We start from the raw sequence: 20,298 nt of genomic DNA, 5'->3' as shown, positions 1-20,298 counted from the left end.
TCAAATTGAATAAAGTCAATTTCCGATTTTTGGCCACCTGAATCCCCTGGCAAACTCGCGTGTCATGCCTCGAGCCTGTGTGCTTGTCAGCAACGCAATAGTTGCTACGCAATAGTTGAACTAATCACCAGAGATCTATGTGCTATCACAATTGATGTATCTGTTGGAAACCTCAACAGGAAATACGTCTGTTCGGTTTATTTACCGCATGATGAACCATCCCCTACGGATGCTTTCAAAGAAGTCATCACATACTGTACTTCAAAAAGCCTTCCGCTAATTGTTGGCAGTGATGCTAATGCTCACCATATCATCTGGGGCAGCTCAGACATTAACTTGAGAGGCTCCAGTTTGATGGAGTACTTAAGTAGTACAGATCTTGCATTACTTAACATAGGCAACCGCCCAACCTTCATGGTATCTGCTAGAGAGGAAGTGTTAGACATAACGCTTTGCTCTAGTAGAATCAGTCACGAGCTGATCAGTTGGCATGTATCAGATGAAGAATCATTATCTGACCATCGTTACATCTTTTTTGAACATTTAAATGTTACTTCGCAAATATTGCGTTTCAGGAATCTCCAGTCAACAAACTGGGATCTTTTTACTGGCTTGGTTGCGGCCAAATTTCATGGATACTCACCATCCATTGACAATCCAAGTGATTTAGATGATGCCGTTGATACCACAACGACCTTCATCATGGAAGCAATGTGCCTTTCGATACCATATTGGAAGCCGCCACGAGTCATGGTATATCTCCAATGATTTCCAATTGGATTCACCAAATACTCAAAAACCGACATCTCTTCGCGACATTGCGTCAAGCGGCGATTAGGAAATTGAGTGTTTGTGGATGTCCCCAAGGGGGAGTACTATCACCACTTTTGTGGAATCTCGTAGCAGATACGCTATTGAGGCAACTCAAAAATAGCGGTTTTCCTACTTATGGTTTTGCCGACGACTACCTAACATTGTTAGTCGGTATGTGCATCAGCACCCTTTTCGACCTGACGCAAAATGCTCTTCAGGTAGTTGAGGGTTGGTGTCGGCAATATGGCCTTTCGGTAAATCCGAGTAAAACATTGTAACAAGATGATTGGCACATCCCTAGCGAAATGGACCACACGATCATTAGCTCGACGGCTATCCAGTGTAGGTCTGAACCGTCGCTTGTCCGGTCGCCTTTTGTTGTAGCACTCTTTATAAAATAAACCGCAAATTGTACTTTTATTTTAAATAAATATAAGTTCAAATAAACTGTTCGTTACAACATCTATTATTCTTTTCACGGAAAAGCGAAACCGTAATGGTGTTCGACCTATCCGTCTCTTTCATTCTGAAATCAATGTGACTGAACAGGTAAAGTACGTTGGAGTCATTCTTGATTCCAAGCTTTCCTGCACACCTCATATTGAGTTCAGAATCAAGAAAGCTTGTATGCCCTTCGGGCAATGCCGGCGAACCTTTGGTACAACTTGGTGTCTAAAACCCAAGTGTATCAAATGGATTTACACAACTGCAATTTACGCTACATTCAAAATACTTATTTCAATCAAAGTGTTGAATTTTTAATCCAAGTGTACTGACATGGACTCTTCTTAAACGGTACATTTTGACCATTTTCAATAATACGTCGGGATAGCAGTGAAAGGTGCTGTCCCATCGAATACATCACGTCTGCAGACGTCTGGCCAGGCTATCGTCATCGGAGACTATGATTGGCTGACAGTGATCTAGGCATTATCATTTCAGAGAGCTTATGGTGGCGTGGCATGTGGCAAGTGATAAGCGATAGTAGCAAAACGTAAGATGTCATCTTACGTCAATGATATTTCTGCTCTCATTTGGAATTTATGAACAAGTTTCATAAATATATCTGATAGAATAACATACACATTTTTAATTGCTCAATATCATATTAAAGATAAGACATAATCAACAATATAAGTACGCCACAATGTAGGTCACAATAGCCCTTTACGGCTCATTGTGCCAACCGGATCAGTAGCCAGGGCCGGATCTAAGGGGGGGCCGGGGGGGGGCCCGGGCCCCGGGCCCCCACATTTTCGGGGCCCCCACAAAAACATTTTTTGGTTGCTAACATTAGCATTATTTTTCATATTGCTCAAGTACTGTTCAAAAATAAGGGAAAACATTTTTGGTCATCTCTCCGAGGGGCCTCCACATCCGCTCGGGCCCCGGGCCCCCACAATCCTTAATCCGGGCCTGTCAGTAGCGATCACCAACTTTCCAGAGTGATTATCCGACATTCTTGTAACATGCCCTGCCCACCGTAACCTTCCGGATTTGGCCACCCTCTGGATGCTGGGTTCGCCGTTGAGTGCAGTGAGCTCGTGGTTCATCCTCTCCGCCACACACCGTTCTCCCGCACACCGCCGAGGATCGTTCTTTACATGCGTCGCTCGAAAGCTCCAAGTACTTCCAGGTCCTGCTCGATCTTGGTCCATGTCTCGTGGCCGTAGAGGACCACCGGTCTTATAAGCGTTTTGTACATGATATATTTGGTGCGTGGGTGAATCTTTTTGACCGCAGTTTCTTTTGGAGCCCATAGTAGGCACGACTTCCACTGATGATGCGCCTTCGTATTTCACGGCTCACGATATTGTCAGCCGTTAGCAAGCAACCGATGTAGACGAATTCTTTTATCACCTCGAAAGTATCCCCGTCTATCGTAACATTGCTGTCAAGGTTTGTCCTGTCGGCAGCCAATTAAACGCCCCATAATAAATTAAAAAGTTTCCATAAATTATTCGAAAATTGCCAATAAATAAATAGGGGTGGAAGCAATAATAAACTGTAAAAGTTCCATAAACATATCAAAAAGCGCATAAATAAATCAAAACTTCCCATGAATAATTGATTTTCGAGAAATAAAAAATGCCAAAATTTCCACAAATAAATCAACAATTGCAATAAAAAACTACATTTTTTCCTACATTTTCAAAAAATTTCGAACATACTACATCACAGAACTATTATGATAGAAAGATTGGAACTATCTGTGCAATTTAACAGGCAATCGCTTGCTGTCCGACTTCAAAAAGAGATAAAATCTGGTCGCATTCTACCGGGCAAATTCTTGGATCTGTAGATTGCCTAGATCCGAATCGACGCAGTTACGGCGCGTCGGATTTCGGAAACTTCTGCCGCCTCAGTTCCTCAATCCTCTATGCGGCTTCGCTGCATGGCTCGACTGCAACTTATACTTTACTAATAGGAAGCAATCAGTGAAGTACTAGATTGAAAGTAGTGAGTTGGATTTTTGTATGGTGAGATGATCAATTCTCCGTTTCTGCAATGAAATGGTACAAACAGCGTGGGTTATATGATTTCTTGCCTAATTTGATGCTATTTGAACAAAATTTGGTTAACTGTGTTGTTGTATTATTTATTTCTTACAACTTCAAAACACAGTTACCCAAAGTTTCGCTCAAACAGCATCAAATTAGGCAAGAAATCATATAACCCACGCTGTTTGCACCATTTCATTGCAGAAACGGAGTATTGATTATCTCACCATACAAAAATCCAGCTCACTACTTTCAATCTAGTACTTCACTGATTGCTTCCTATTGTTTCGTATTTAGTGCTAATTTTTCAATTGCTTTTTTGATGTTTTTCAATTGGGAATTTTTAAATTATTTATGGAAAAATCATATTTATTTATGGAAAATTTAAACTTTTTTGGTGGAAAAAATGTAGTTATTTATTGCAATTTTTGAATTATTTGTGGAAATTCCGACATTTTTTATTGCTCGAAAATCAATTATTTATGGAAAATTTTGATTTACTTATGCACTTTTTGATTTGTTTATGGAAATTTTATAGTTTATTATTGCTCCCACCCTTACTTCTTTATTGTCAATTTCTGATTTTGGTATGGAAATTGATCACTTTTCTATGAGTCGTTTATATTTAAGCCTTGTCCTGTCTCGCTCAGTCCCACCTACCAGCATGTACTTTGTATTAGCCGCATTTACCACCAGTCCGACCTTTGCTGCCTCACGTTCCAGGCGGTGTACAGTTCTGCCACCGTTCCAAATGCTCTAGCAATAGTATCCATGGCATCCGCAAAACAGACAAATTGGCCAGATTTCGTGAAGATCGTACCCCGGCTGTTGAGCCCGGCTCGTCGCATAACACCTTCCAGGGCGATGTTGAATAGTAGGCAGGAGAGTCCATCACCTTGTCGTAGTCCCCGTCAAGATTCGAATGAACTGGATAGTTCACCCGAAATCCTTACGCTGTTCTGCACACCGTCCATCGTTGCTCTTATAAGTCTGGTAAGCTTCCCGGGAAAGCTGTTCTCGTCTATGATTTTCCATAGGTCTGTGCGGTCGATACTGTCGTATGCCGCCTTGAAGTCGATGAACAGGTGGTGCATTGGGACCTGGTATTCACGGTATTTCTGGAGGATTTGCCGTACGGTGAAGATCTGGTCCGTTGTCGACCAGCCGTCGATGAAACCGGCTTCGTAACTTCCCACGAACTCATTTACTTTAGGTGAAAGACGACGGAAGATGATTTGGGACAGCACTTTGTAGGCGGCATTCAAAACGATGATCGCTCGAAAGTTCTCACACATCAACTTGTCACCTTTCTTGTGGATGGGACAAATTATCCTTTCCTTCCACTCCTCCGGTAGCCGTTCGGTTTCCCAGATCTTGACTACTAACTGGTGCAGACAGGTGGTCAACTTTTCCGGGCCCATCTTGATGAGTTCTGCTGCGTTACCGTCCTTACCAGCCGCTTTGTTGTTTTTGAGCAGGTGGATGACATCCTTATCTTCCCCCGTGCCTTCATTCTCTTCGCCATTCGGGTGCTCGCCGAAGTGCTGCTTCCACCTTTCGATCACCTCACGTTTGTCCATCAGGAGGCTCCCGTCCTTATCCCTGAAGATTTCGGCTTGCGGCACGTAGCCTTGCGGGATGCTTTGAGCTTCTGGTAGAACTTACGTGTTTCTTGTGAACGGCAAAGCAGTTCCATTTCCGCGCACTCCGCTTCTTCCAGGCGGAGCTTTTTCTCCCGGAAGAGACTGGTCTGCTGCTTCCGCTTCTGTTTGTAACATTCCGCGTTCTGTCAAGTTCCTTGCTGCAGCATTACCGCCCTCGCTGCGTTCTTCTCCTCCAAAACCGTTCTGCACTCTTCGTCGAACCATTCGTTTCGTCGACTCCGTTCTACGTACCCGATATGGTTTGAACCAACCGTTGCCTCCACCAGATGTGTAGTGCGAAGAATTTAGTTGCTTCATTAAGTGAAATTAACAAAACTCGCTACGTTTCACTTAATATCCCACATCCAATGTTCAATAGTTTAGACACCGACAGTTCTATGTCAACCCAAACGAAAAACGATTAATCAGATTTATCCCCTGAAGAAGACTCTAATACGAGTCGAAACGTTGGGAAAAATCTAAAACTATCGTTTTAATTCCCCAAGACTGCAGTGCCGAAGTAGCTTTATTATGCTAATGTTGAAGAATCGGCCCTTGATCCTCAACCTGCACATTCGTTCGTCGATCGGCCACCAACCGATCACGCGCCTCTGCATGTCGCCCATCACTATAAAAGCTGTTCCCAGCTCACGTGTGTTGCCGCAACTCTGGTAGATGGTATGATTACCTCTAAACGTTCGCACCATAGATCCTGTCCAACACACCTCCTGCAGCGCTACGATTCCGAACCCGCGGTCCTTCAGTATATCGGCGAGTATGCGGGTGCTCCCGATGAAGTTGAGAGATCTGCAGTTCCACGTACCGAGCTTCTAATCGCAAGTCCCTTTTCGTCGCTGTGGTCGTCGCCATTGGTATCGGTTCGCATTCTTCTCTTGTTGATTTTCCGGTGCTAGTCTTTTTTACGGCTGGCTCGCAGGGCCTGACACCAACCCACTAACCCAGGAAGCTGGGCTTACCTTCCCGGAAGCTACGGGTTTTGCATTCAAGTCGATAAACACTGCAAAGCTGTTGAAGATCTACCATCAAACGGTTTCGATTTTTCAAGTTGAAAAGAACGCAGCCAATTTAGCTTCTGTTTTGTAACAACCAACAGTTTTCGAGATCATGACATTGTATGTTACCAGTTGAGATTAAAAGTAATTGCCGCATCTCTCTACTCTGCTCTAGGGATTTTTCTATGATTCCTCTAGGAATTCCAGAGATTTTTTCAATGATTCATTCTGTCATTCCTCTATATATTTCTACTGGGATTATTCTAGTTATTCCGGCTAGGATCCTTCCAAAAATATGTCATCTATTTCTGCCCAAGGAGTACTTACCAAGATTTACTGAGAAGTTTCTGCTGGAACTTATTTAGTATATTTTAATGCAGTTTTTACAGGATGTCATCCTCAGACTTCTCTGCACACTTAATCCTGAACTGCCTGTTCGGTACTTTTTTCACGAAAACATAACAGCAGAATTTTTTTTGTAGCTTCGGTAATCGATTTTACTGCTCGATACATCAACTGTCAAAAACGTGTGCAAAAGGTAAACAATCCAGCTGTATCCAGCTATTCTAATTTCGTCAAAATCGGTATTCAAAATTAAGTGTGTAGAAATGCTTTTTCTGTAGTTTCTTCAGGGGTTTCTCCAAAGATTTCTTAGAAATGTCCTTTTGAGATTTTCGGAGGGATTCGTCCAGATTTTCCATCGGCCATTCTTCCAAAAAATCTTACAGGATTTCTCCAGGAATACTGGATGAGATACCACCAGGATTAATCTAGATGATTCTGTTTGGATTTTTCCAGGAATCCCTGCTTATTTTTTCCAAGAATTCTTTCTGGGATGCCTGCAGTTTTATTCATTTTTTGTAAATGGTTTCTTGAGGAATTTTCCTCGGATTTTTTTCATCTATTCTCGTTGTGATCCCTCTAGAACTTTTGACTAGGTTTTTTATTTACTTATGCTCAAACTCCTCCAGAAACTTCTGCTTGGAAGCCACCTGGTATTTGTACAGAAATTCTTTATATGTTTATTCCAAGAATTCCATCAGGAAATTCACTAGGAATTCTATTGCATAGCTGGTAGAAATTCCTCCGAAAATATCGCACGGAACTTCTCCAAGGTTTTTTTGTAGGGATTCTTTCAAGAGTTCTTCTAGGGATTTCTTCGTGGATTCTAATGAGTTCACAAAAATTGATTGATTGATTTGTCTTTATAAAAGATACTTTCAGCCCTTGGCTGGTTCGTCTCTATCCTAAACATTCACAAAAAAATCTTCGAGGGATATATCAAAGAATTTTTAAGAGATTTTCTGCAGGGTTTGCTCTAAAACTAAACGTACTTTTCCTAACTGGCGTTATCACTGTCAGTATTAACTTAAAAGGTCGAACCAACAAAAAAAAAAAAAAAACAAAAAAAATGACGCTATATCGATGTTAGATATAAGATATAAGAATGATTTGCCTAGAACAAATTGTCAAACAATTTTCGAATGAATACGTGACAGAGTTAACGAAATAAATTTAAAAGGATTCTGAAATCCCAAGAGAAATGCAAAAAAAATCTGAACGATTTTCCGCAGCAAATTTACAAAGAAATCTGGATTTTTAATGAAATCCAGATTATTTCATAACCGTAATCACCAACCACTCAAAGTGCTTGAAGTTTATATGAGAAAACGTGTCCAATTGTATGCAGAAATCTTAAGTTTTCGATTTTTGCCGCTAGGTGGCGCTGTAAGCGCTTAATGATAAAACCCTTTGGCATTATTGTAGGTGACTATATGCCAAACGACTTTGTCGAAGAAGTGAGGTGAAACATTATGGTTGTTTTTCCAGTACATGTAAAGGAATAATACCAATAATGAAATCTCAATACTTTGCCTCACTTTGCCTAGGATATAACTTTTTTCACAGCCGTCGGATCACTTTGCGGTTTTAGACAAAGTTGTTTGACATATAGTCACCTACAATAATACCAAAGGGTTTATCATTAAGCGCTTGCAGCACCACCTAGCGGCAAAAATCAAAAACTTAAGATTTCTGCATACATTTGGTCACGTTTTCCCATACAAACTTCAAGCACTTTGACCGCCTTCTTAGGCTTAATCGATTTTGCTCAAATTTTGAACGTAGCTTCCGGGAGTCCATTACAACCAATTCAGAAGATAAGACTTGGCATTTTCAAAATTTTTGTTTTTCATTAAATTGTGGGCCACTCTAACGCAGACAGTATATACTTTTGTAAAACTAAGACTTCCAAAAGTTTGAATAGAATCAAGGTAAAAACTAATTTCTAGAAATAATTCTAACGATTTTCCATTGATACTAAATTGAGAAATTTATAACAATATCGCCCAAATTTTTGCGACCTGCCAAAAATCACCTCGCGACCTAAAGTTCGGCTCCGTGGTCGTGCAGCTAGTGTCACCAAGCTCTTAGACGCATCGTGCTGAGGAGCGCGGGTTCGATTCCCGCCGCAGCTGTCAGGAAAAGTTTTCGGCTGTGCCACTGGCCGTTGCATGCTAGCCTGTTGCCGAGTGTCGTGCTTCCTCCAAAGAGCGTAAAAAGCTCACTGGAAGCATTGAACGTGTCCGCGTCGTAAAAAAAGTTTGAGAAACGCTGCCATAGTCATTACTGTATCAATCTGATCAACTATCGCGCTAATTATGGAGTTTTATTGGTAACTCAAATGTTTGCAATTGACACAGGTAATACCTGCTTACATTATTTCACAACTTTTGTCTATGGTTGTTTTATCGTTCAATCTTATTACCCTGATGCATTTTGAAAGAGGCTCAACAACTCAAATTCAAGAACACGTATGAACACGTATTAAAATTACTTCTAGCATAACATCCCAGTTGAGTGCGAATTAGTGCCAAATTATCACCAAACCGCTAGGAAACGTCACCAAATAGCCACTAGGCCACTAATTAAAAATTCCGAAAGGTACAAGGAATGTCTCCGGGTGTTTGTCTCTATGGCTGGTCTAATGTTGAAAATGGCTGAATATCGTTTAATTTCGTTGGACATATTCTGATTCATTTAACAGAAGCCTGAATGAATTTTGAGTTACGTAACTACAAACAAAACTCAAAACACGACCTGGACTGTGTCTTGCCTAAACAAACAGCTGAATCATGAAACGGAAGCCAGCCAGCGCGTCCAGTATTATGATAACGACTCAACTCTGAACACGATCTTCGCTCCATATTCCTGCTCGTCCAGTAGGTGACCTTCCATTCTAATCAATTATTCCATTGAGAGAGACTCGCGCTGCGCGGTGTAATTTCCCAGTGACCAACTTACACGTCGCAATACATTCATTCTTCGCACCTACACACCGACTAACAACAACTAGCAACTTACAACTGGCCAATCGCTTCGCATATTATCCAATAAAATACGCATTAAACATCTCCGCAAGTTACAGCCCTCGGACAGTTGAAGGGAATATGATGTCTTGGTCGCCAATCCCAGACAAAACAAAGTGTTTCAAATGTTTTGATTTCATTCAATTGAGCGTCGAGCCTTTCTTGATTCGAAATTCCTGATGTAGCCTTGGAGCTAGCATGGAATCAGCTATACGTGCGCTACATTATCATCGTCGACGGTGATAAGGTGAAAGCTGACTTGCACTGCTGATAGAACAGCGCGGACTTTGGAATCGAATTTTTTGAGGTGTTCCCTCCACCCCCAATTGAGGCAATGGGTTTTCATTTTCAAATATACAGCAGATCTTATTTTATTTACACTACTTGTGTACACGTTAATACTTAAAAGAACAATTAGGCTATTTCGCGTCATAAATTATCGGGCTTAACATCTAGTTTTGGTTTGTACAATCTATGCAGTCATTACATGTCTTCCACACGGCTCTTCAGTTCTTGCCATTCTTTGCCGATCTCTGCGGGCAGATCGTGAGGCAGTTGGTTGTCGTAGTACTGTTTGATTTCTTCGACCTCGTTCTGCCAGAACTTCTTCGGAATGGAGAACAGCTGCTTTTCGTCGACCCGCTGGCCGAGACCTTCCATGTTTATGGCACCAGGCGTTGGAATTCGGCCAATGGGGGTCTGTTGGTAGCATTCCTCGCCGTCGATTCGTCGCAGGACCCAGTCCAGCACTCGGCTGTTTTCGCCGAATCCGGGCCAGAGGAATTTGCCCTGGTCGTCCTTGCGGAACCAGTTGACGTGGAAGATCTTGGGCATTTCGCCGCCAGCGGCTGAGGCACGACCCTCCATGCTGAGCCAGTGCTTGAGGTAGTCTCCGAAGTTGTAGCCGAAGAATGGTCGCATCGCGAAGGGATCGTTCATGATCACTTTGCCCTTGTGTTCCGCGGCGGCGGTAGCCTCACTGCGCATCGCTGAGCCAAGGAAGACTCCATGGGACCACGAGTTGGCTTCGTAGACCAGTGGGACACCGGCGGGTCGTCGACCTCCGAAGAGAATGGCGGAGATTGGGACACCTTCGTTATCTTCCCAGGCGGGATCAATGATGGGGCATTGATTGGCCGGGGCACAGAAGCGGGAGTTCGGGTGTGCAGCTGGAGTTTTGGATTCACCTTTCTTCCACGGTTGACCGAGCCAGTCGGTGATCTGAACACCCGGGGCAATTTCTTCTTCCATTCCTTCCCAGAAGACACCTCCGTCCGAAGTGGAAGCAACGTTGGTGAACAGGGTGTTTTTGTAGATGGTGTTCATGGCATTCGGGTTGGTAGCGGACGAAGTTCCGGGAGCTACGCCGAAAAATCCGTTTTCTGGGTTGATGGCCCTCAGTTGACCTTTCGAGTCGAACTTCATCCAGGCGATGTCATCGCCAACACACTCGACCTTGTAACCTGGCAGCGTGGGGTTCATCATGGCGAGATTAGTTTTGCCACAAGCAGACGGGAAGGCGGCGGCAATGTATTTCTTATCTCCGTTGGGGTTCGTTATGCCGAGGATGAGCATATGTTCGGCGAGCCATCCCTCGCGACGAGCAATGGTGCTACCGATACGGAGAGCTAGGCACTTCTTGCCTAGCAGGGAGTTACCACCGTAACCGGATCCGTAGGATACGATCTCGTTGTTGGCCGGTTTGTGCAGGATGATCGTTCGTTCGGGGTCGCAAGGCCATGCCGGCATGGACACCTTACCGTTTGCAGGGGTTCCCACCGAGTGGAGGCACTTCACAAAGTCCTGTTTGAAGCGAGATAACGGTTAGATTTATGATAGGCACTTGAAGGTGTGTTACACTTACCGAATTGTCCGACAGTTTCTCCAGAACTTCTTCGCCCATCCGGGTCATGATGCGCATCGAGTTGACGACGTATGCTGAGTCGGTGATCTCCACACCGATCTTGGCCAGTGGTGACGCGATCGGTCCCATCGAGAATGGTACGACGTACATGGTGCGACCTTTCATGCAACCTGGGAAACGTGCGTGAATGGCCGAGCTGTAATCATCGGGGGAGATCCAGTTTCCGAGGCTTCCTTTGACTCCTTCCTTGGGGGTGGGGATGGCTTCCTCGCGTTTTTCGGTGCAGATGAAGGTCTTCGATTCCACGCGAGCTACGTCCGCTGGGTTGGTGCGTGCTAGCCAGCAGTTCTCGTACTTTGGCAGAGGTTGGATCGTTCCTTGTCGGTGAAGCATCTTCAGTAGTGTGCTGCTCTCATCGGCGCTGCCATCAACGATGTGAATCTTGTCCGGTTGACAAAGGGCGGCCGATTGTTCCACAAAGTCGCGTACCTTGGCCGAGAGCTGGGTGATTTCGCCGTTGACGACCGGGAATCCTCGCAGGTGGTTGTAGATGGCCTTGGGCACTGTTTTGAGCTTGGGACTCCCCATCGCAGCAGGGAGTCTGAGTAAAGCGGATAGATTCACCATTTTAGTTCACTTATGGTACTACTCAATCAATCGAAATCGTTAAACAAAACTGAAGGTAAATTTCAACAATGCAACTTTGGCGCGCGTCGGGTTTCTTGTTTCACTTTCACTTCTTACTATAGATGCTGTCCCGAACCGGTCGGCTTTGGTAATAAAGTCAGTGCCTTCCAGCATCGGCTATATATGCAATCGAGAGAATGAGAATGACGATCGGTTATCAGTGTGGAAACAGCCAGACCAGCCGTTTTCAATACATGGGCCTGTTTACGGTGTCGCTCGGCTACAGTGTTAAGAGCGTAGAGACACGAAGATGTGTTGAAAAAATAACAAAGTTCATGTTTTTGGAAATAAACACATCTCAACATCCACACGAGGCAGTTCGATTCCAGAGATCCCCGTCGCCGCAGTAGAGCAACAGGTCACGGTACCATTATCGTTTAGGTAGTGTACCGTTCTGGGTTTGAATGTGGGACTGTTGTAGCTCTCGAATCAATTTGAAATAGGAAACTAATAAATAATCATTAGCGTCTAGGATCTTCTCAGAGAGATTTCTAGAATTTTCTCGGTTAGACTTCCAGAATATTCCAAGGAAGTTTCCAAGAATTTTTCAAAAGAGAAACTCAGAATCCTGCCGGAAAGATTTTCAGATTATTTCTGGTGAGATTTTTATAATCATTTTGGAGGATTTTTCAAAAGATTTTCGGAGATAATTCCAGAATCTTCTCAGAGAGACTTCCAGAATCTTCGAAAGATTCTCAGATTTTTCTGACTCTCAGACTCTCAGAGATCGGAGAGACTCCCAGAGTCTTCTTTGAGAGATTCTTAGAATTTCCTTGGAGAGATTCCCAGAATCTTCTCAGAATTCCCAGTATCTTTTTGGAGAGATTCTCAGTATCTTTTTGGAGAGATTCCCTGAACCTTTTCGGAGACATTCCCAGAATCTTTCCGGAGAGATTCCCAGAATCTTCTCGGAGAGATTCCCAGAATCTTCTCGGACAGATTCCCAGAATCTTCTCGGACAGATTCCCAGAATCTTCTCGGAGAGATTCCCAGAATCTTCTCGGAGAGATTCCCAGAATCTTCTCGGAGAGATTCCCAGAATCTTCTCGGAGAGATTCCCAGAATCTTCTCGGAGAGATTCCCAGAATCTTCTCGGAGAGATTCCCAGAATCTTCTCGGAGAGATTCCCAGAATCTTCTCGGAGAGATTCCCAGAATCTTCTCGGAGAGATTCCCAGAATCTTCTCGGAGAGATTCCCAGAATCTTCTCGGAGAGATTCCCAGAATCTTCTCGGAGAGATTCCCAGAATCTTCTCGGAGAGATTCCCAGAATCTTCTCGGAAAGATTCCCAGAATCTTCTCGGAGAGATTCCCAGATTTTCATTAGAAATTCAATATCTCATTGAAAAGAGTACCAGAGCCATGTTGGAGAATTTTCCAGAATATCATCAAAAAGATTCCCAGAATATCATCAGTTAATATTTAGGCCGTCAACAACATTCGTCAGAATGTTCTCGCGGAAGTTTCCAGAACATTCTCGTGGAAAATTCCAGAACATTTGATGGTAAACAAACCGACCGCAAACAGCACCGACACGGTACCATGCCCGTCGTGCGTAAGCAAGCAGGTCTCAAATCTATAGATGCCATATACTGACCGACCAACACACACTCACACTCCTCAGCCAGCAGCAACGGACGGACACTGATAAGCCGAAGATAGACCGACAGCAGCTTGGTGGGCGCGAACAGCAGGACTTTACTCAGTTAAGGTCAGCTGGAAGTTCAAGACAAGCCTCCAGTCGGTTTAACGTCTCTGCGATTCGGAGTTTTTAAAAATAGCCATCCCAACAACAACAGCAATAAGGGAGATTATGTTAAGCGCGAAAGCACTCTTGTATCCACGCGGCCGACGACGGCGTGTTCTACATTTTGTAACACGTTATGAATTATGACATTCTGAAATATATGGTTTGCTATACTTACGGGATGTAATGGTCCACGAGATGAGGCATTTCGTTTAGGATGTAGTTATAACGTTAAGTAAACTAGTTTTTGTGTTTATTTTTCGATTAGAGTAGTTTGTCACAGGAATACTATTTCTTATAATACTACGAAGTTTCACTTTTCTGTTTTCCTACTAAATTAATCAGTAAACGACCTGTTGTTGTTGATTGCGGTTTGTTAATTGACGATACTGGAATAGCATCTCGCATCTTTTATATTTCCTTTGCGTTCCTGCGGTGGCATGATCTGAGAGGAATAATGTCTGACGTGATAGACCAGGGCTCCTTATCATTCTGGATGGTGATTGGTGCGATCCAGGAGGTATCGCCTGGTTGGCGGTTTGGCTTGTATAAACAGATCGACCGATCGGGATCAATATTTTGGCTAGACGTGATTAAACCATCTGGCCTTAGAGGATCAAAACAACAGGAATAATCGGGATTATGATACTACTAGGAAAATATATTGGTAACTGTTGTTTATGGATTGTTATGAACAACATATTCATCAGCAGGAAAGTCATACTAAATCCATCTTCTTCTCAGGCTACCTGGCACAAGTATCATTTGTGATCAAGTTTCTGATCTGGTGCTCGTATATGCTTCTACCATCGAACACTTTCAGTACGAAGTTCACCGGACACCTTTCTGCTTCATTTAATTTTTGAAAATCAATCGTCAATGTGAGCGTGTACGTACGAGACGAGCCTGTCTCGGTGTGGTGTGTAGGAGTGCCACTCTAATTAGTATTGTCTGAGAAATAGCCCGAAAATGTGTGAATCGATGCGATGTCTTCGTCGAATCTGTTATTCTGCACTGGAGATTTCCATTCTCTTTCGTTTCCGAGTAGAACGGAGGCTTACAATTTCCTCGGTTGCGTGTTATGTAGGGTAAAACGGGATAAGATGCCATTTTTCAAAGTTTGTTTGTTTTCAATGGTAAATGGTCTGAATGAATACCCTTATTCAAAGTGTTAACAGTAACTAAATGGTATTGCTTGACAGCGCGACAATGGAAATATTTTCTAAAAGTAATGAATTTTCATCGTATTTAGCGATCACAAAAGTTTGATGTAAAGCGGATGTGACAAAAGTGGATGTGATGTAAAATGTCATTTACTTACAGTGAGGTAAGGTGTCACTTGATATGGATAGCTTAAGAATCGACAAACCATGCGTCTCCATGTGTGTGTCAATCTACTTGCTCTTGGTAACACATGGTTGATGACAAAACTACCAGAAACCGTAGGATTATTTGTCAAAAATAGATCTTTGAATTAAAGAAAAATAATTACTAACAACAAAATAAAGTGCTTCAACTTATAAGCTGATTCGTTGCATATTACATACTTTGAGGAGAATATACCCTCTCGAAGGCAACCATAAATGATGATTATTTTCGGATACCTAGGGTCTCCAATTTGATTTTCTATATCTCATCACCCTGACTTGTTAGAAGATCGGTGTCTTCAGCAAAGATTTTAGGAGGGTCAAGGACTTACAGATGATAGATTGTTTTATTCGGGACTACACACATAGGTGGCGCTAGTAACTTACTTACTTTCAGTCCTGGGCACCCACGGTGGTGCAGAGGGCCGAATTGAAAGATTTGCATCCTGGGCGATTGCCAGCCATCGCCTTGACCTGTGGCCAGGTCAAATTTCTGTCGACTTGCTTTATTTCGTTATTGAGGCTACGCCGCCATGGGCCTCTGGGTCTGCCTCTGCTGCGATGTCCTGCTGGGTTCCAGTCTAACGCTTGTTTGCAGATTTCGTTTCCGCCCCTGCGTAGAGTTTGGCCGACCCGAACTTCTGTCGTAATCGGCTTTTGATGACATCGACGATGGAGCTCCACGTTGAAGATCCAATTGTGAGGCCAACATGCACGAATTATATACTGCAGGCATCTATTGATGAAGCCCTGCAGCCGTTGAGTGTTCTCCACTGATACACACCATGTTTCACTGGCGTATGGCAGATTGTTTTTCCATACATTTCTTAAACTCGCAAAAGCAGCCCTCGCCTTCTTGATCCGTGCACCTATGTCGACCTTGGTGTCGCCATTTGGCTACCAAGCTATTGAAAGCTTTCAACATTCTCCACTGATTGCCCTGCTGATTGCTACCGTAAAGCTGGAAGGGTTGACCGTGTTTACATCTAACGATTTGGTCTTGTTGACGTTGATGGTAAGACCTGCCGCTGTGGAGCGATTGGCAAGATCATCGAGCTTGCTCTGCATATCAGAGCGCCGTTGAGCTAGGAGAGCAACGTCATCAGCCATTTCGAAGTCATTTAGGTGCTCCTGGTAATGGGTTGCCACAGCAATCCACGATTTGATTCACGGTCAATCGCACCTACCCCGATGTCGGCGATTACGATGAGGAACAGTAGCGGGGATAGTATACACTACCCGTCATAAGTACGGACTCACAAAAAGTATTGCAACAATATTGCATCACCCTGACTCACCTCGATATCTCCAAAACCTGAGGACTTACAAAGATGCTGTCTTCAGGAAAGTTATTCAGAAGACTAAAAGCAACAACTTTTCTGTAGGCGGCATTATTGTAGGTGCTCTGGTTTTAGAGATATCGAGGTGAGTCAGGGTGATGCAATATTGTTGCAATACTTTTTGTGAGTCCGTACTTATGACGGGTAGTGTACATCCTTGCCTCATTCCAGCAACGATCCGGGTGGGATCGGACAAAACACCGTTATGCAGTACTCTGCACGAAAATGCCCTGTACTGTGCTTCAATGAGGCCGTTGATTTTCTCAGAGAGGATCTTGCGCCTAAGGGCTTCCCACATGTTTCCGTGATTGAAACGGTCGAAATCAATGAAAACCAGGTAGAGACTCTTGTAATTCATTGATTTGCTGTCAATCTTCTCCTGTATCCGGTTAAGGATCACATCGCAGAGGACTTTGAGAACGATACACAGCAACATGACACTCTGCCAATTATCGCATACAGTCATGTCACTCTTTTTGGGTACCTTTACTAAGACGCCTTGCATCCAGTCGGCCGGAAATGTCGCGGTTTCCCATATCAGCTGATATGCGATCGACCCCTGGGGCCGTATTCGATTTCATGCTACGGATGGCTGTTTCTATCTCATGCACTGATGGAGCTTCGGTGTTGATACGGGTGATGCGTTGAACCCTTGGCAGATCATGCTGAGGTATTGATAGCGTGGCCGACACTTGAAAAAGGTTTCCAAAGTGCTCGAACCAGCGTTTCAACTGGTCAGCCGGGTCGGTCAGTAAATGTCCAGACGTGTCTTTCACGGGCATCGTAGCGACGTGAGACATCGTAGAGGAGACGGATGTGGCCGGTATTTGCGGCTGTCTCGCCTTCGTCGGCTAGACAGTCCGCCCTCGCTCTTTTGTCCCATCTACATGAGCGTTTCAATTCCTTCTCGAGAGCCGAATAGCGCTGACGGGCTTAAGCTCCTCGTGTTTTCGCTCGCTCTATCGCGGCTTTGGCGTTCCTTCGCTACTTTATCTTCCTCCAGGTATCATCTGTGATCCACTGCTTTCTTCGGGTGCGTAGCTCATCAAAATTATTCTCGCTGCTGGCGATGAATGCGTTCTTGATGGCGCTTCATTGATCTTTTACGCTCCCACCTTCTGGGATATTCGCAGCACGGTTCTCTAGCTCCTCGACGAAGGACCTTTTCACCGCAGCGTCTTCCAGTCGGCGTGTGTTGAACCGGCGCCCGATTTTCTCCTTCTGCCGCAGGATCCTGGCAATGCGCAGTCGGATCTCGCCGATTAGAAGATGATGGTCGGACGCAATGTCGGTCCTACATTTGTTCCGCACATCAAGAAAGCTCCGTCTCCATTTTCGGCTGATGCAGATGTGATCGATTTGATTTTCCGTGACGCTATCACGGGAAACCCATGTCACTTTGTTCACTGGTCGATGGGGAAGGAGCGATCCCCCAATCACCATGTCATTGTTGCCACAATGCTCTGCAAACAGCTCTCCGTTTACGCTCATTTCTCCGAGACCATGGCGTCCCATGACATGCTCATAGTCCGAGTTGTCGGAACCAACCTTCGCGTTGAAGTCGCCCATGAGGATCTTGATATCACCTTTCGAAATCTTGTCCATGACAAGCAGCATCGGTTGGCACGTAACATTGGATCATGGTAAGATTTCGAACCCGTGTTCGAATCTGGTTACAATTATCCTCTCACATTCACTTCGTAGGCCAGAGTATAGCAGAATTTGACCCGACGCCAGTCTGTGTTCTCCAAAGTTCGGCCAACGGACTTCGCTCAGTCCTAGGATCTCAAACTTCATACGGTATGCCTCAAAATCTACTGAAACCTCCTAAAATCTCTTGAACGCCTTAATATAGTTCGAAACCTCCCAGAAAACCTCAAGCGACATCTCGAAATGCCTAAAACGCCTTTAAACCCCTCGGAATACCGCCTGAGACCCCCGTAGGCGCCTGTGATCGTCCCTTAAGCACTACTGAAGCTCTATGAAACCCCTTGAAACCTCATAGAATTCATTTAAATTCTACTGATGCTCCTGAGGTTTTCTGAATCCCCCTGAATCACTTTAAAACTTCTAAAAATACATTACAGGTACAGGACTTCAGTTGATGAGCCATAAGAAGCGATATTCTAGGTGGTGCTAGTGAGCATGCAAATGCTAATGTTGATGTACGAGTCTACCTGAATCATCCTTCCAAGAGCGTTGCGTATTCTCCGTTACGAGGGTGGGAAGGGATAGTTGGGATGGGATTACATCAATTATTTGATAATCCAGCGACTCACCGACGCCATCGTAAATAGCAAGGAGTTGAGTGGACCTTTGGACACACTCATTCTCTAGCTCGTTCTTCACTTTGACACGCGACATAACTCTACAAGAAACACCGTATTTCGGACAAGCATTCGAGGGAATTTCGTTTGTGAACAACCCGGGTGGCGTAGAATCTGCCAAACTATCGTTCTCTTCACGAAACAAAATTTCAGGAGCTCGGAAAAAACGTGACGGGCCAAACAAAACACGACCGATCGCGACAAAGGCTACTGTGAAGTTTTTTTTCATTTAGACAAAATCTATTTAAGTACTTCCATTAAATAGAATTTAATTGTTTTTGGAGCAGTTGGGGGACTTCAAGTAAGGTTTAAGGAGGGTTTACGAGAAAGGGGCGGAGGGGAAGTTATTGATATCTCGCTGTATTCCGAATAAGGTTTTCACTCAACCTCTGGAAAGCATTGAAATACCTTGAAACGTCTGTGCCTTAAAGTCCCTGGAAGTCCCTCAGAAACCCCTTCAGAACTTTCCCTCAGAACTTTCTTCAAAGGCTACTGCAGTTGACTGACCCATCCTGATATCCTCTGAAACCTCTTGAAACGCCTTGACATGCATTGCAACCCCTGAGAGCAACTTAGATTTTTCTTAAACTCATCTGAAGCCCCCTTGAACATAATGAAACGTCATGAAACCCCTTAAAACCCCTCAGAAAACTCCTCGGAGGTCTCCGTAGGCTTTCCTTAAATCCTACTGAAACCCCTAAAAACCTTGTAATCTCCACTGAAACCTCTAGATACGTCTTGAAAAGCCCTGAAACGCCTAAAATTGCCTTGCGATCCCATAAAATTCCCTTTACAAAATTTCTCTGAAGCTCCCTGAAATCTTCTTAAACAAAATGAAATTCACTGATAGCCTTGAAACTCCTCATAAAACCCCCTGAGAGCCCCGTGACCTGCTTTAAAATCTACTTAAGCCTCCTAAAATCCCATGAAAACTTTGAAATGCCTTGAGAAATTCCTCAGAAATCCTCCTGAGTCTACCGGGGTGACTTCTCTAAAACTCTACTGAAGCCCTATGCTATCCCAAGGTACCTCTCGGTGGTACCTAAAGCGCCATTAAACCCCTCGGAATACCCCTCGGGACCCTCGTAGTTTCTGCTTATATTCAGTAAACTGAAGCTCTCTGAAATTTCTTTGAAAACGACTTTAAATGCATTGAAACCTCTAAAAATGCATTGAAACCCCTTAGAATCCGCCAGACTCTCTTCAGAAGCCATTTCTAGACCAACATTTGAAAAGGGCGTAACAGCCATTTCGAATTTCTGCTTCTCCCATCCCTCCTAGGCTTACCCCTCATTATTCATGAAATCTTTTACTAGATAGATCTGACTCCCCTCTATTTGTTAACGGGAAAAGTTTGCATAAAAATATTGAAATACGCCCAGGAGGGACGGACAAGTGAGAATTTGCAATGGTTGTTCCTTGGGTTGTTCCGCCCTTTTCAAATGTTAGTCTAGATTTGGAGCCCGCGTAAACATCCTGAATCCTGTCAAAACGCATTGAAAGCACTTCAAAAAACCTCCGGAGGCTCCTGTAAGCTTCTCGTAAAGACAACTGAAGCTCCATGAAATGAAACCTCTTGGAACCACCTGAAACCCTAACGATTTCCTTAAAATTCTGCTGACGCCCCAT

General features: G+C 44.0%; 2 protein-coding genes across 2 annotated transcripts in view; one reads left to right on the top strand and one right to left on the bottom strand.

The window, feature by feature from the left end:
• LOC134291327 (uncharacterized) overlaps positions 1–20,298 on the top strand; it is a 422,656-nt gene that overhangs the window by 147,783 nt on the left and 254,575 nt on the right. The gene's annotated exons all lie outside the window — the stretch shown is intronic.
• LOC109415498 (phosphoenolpyruvate carboxykinase [GTP]) lies at positions 9,678–14,027 on the bottom strand. The gene is made up of 3 exons (XM_019689386.3): positions 13,814–14,027; positions 11,203–11,803; positions 9,678–11,141 (listed from the first exon to the last, which is right to left on the bottom strand). Exons 1-3 carry the CDS (start codon positions 13,840–13,842, stop codon positions 9,822–9,824), a joined length of 1,950 nt encoding a protein of 649 aa, XP_019544931.3. The 5' UTR covers positions 13,843–14,027; the 3' UTR covers positions 9,678–9,821.

The sequence above is a fragment of the Aedes albopictus genome, chromosome 3 (assembly GCF_035046485.1).
Source record: "Aedes albopictus strain Foshan chromosome 3, AalbF5, whole genome shotgun sequence".
In the NCBI taxonomy this organism is placed as follows: Eukaryota; Metazoa; Arthropoda; class Insecta; order Diptera; family Culicidae; genus Aedes; species Aedes albopictus.
Note: the sequence above shows the minus strand (reverse complement) of the source record. Positions and strands in the feature narration are given on the sequence as shown.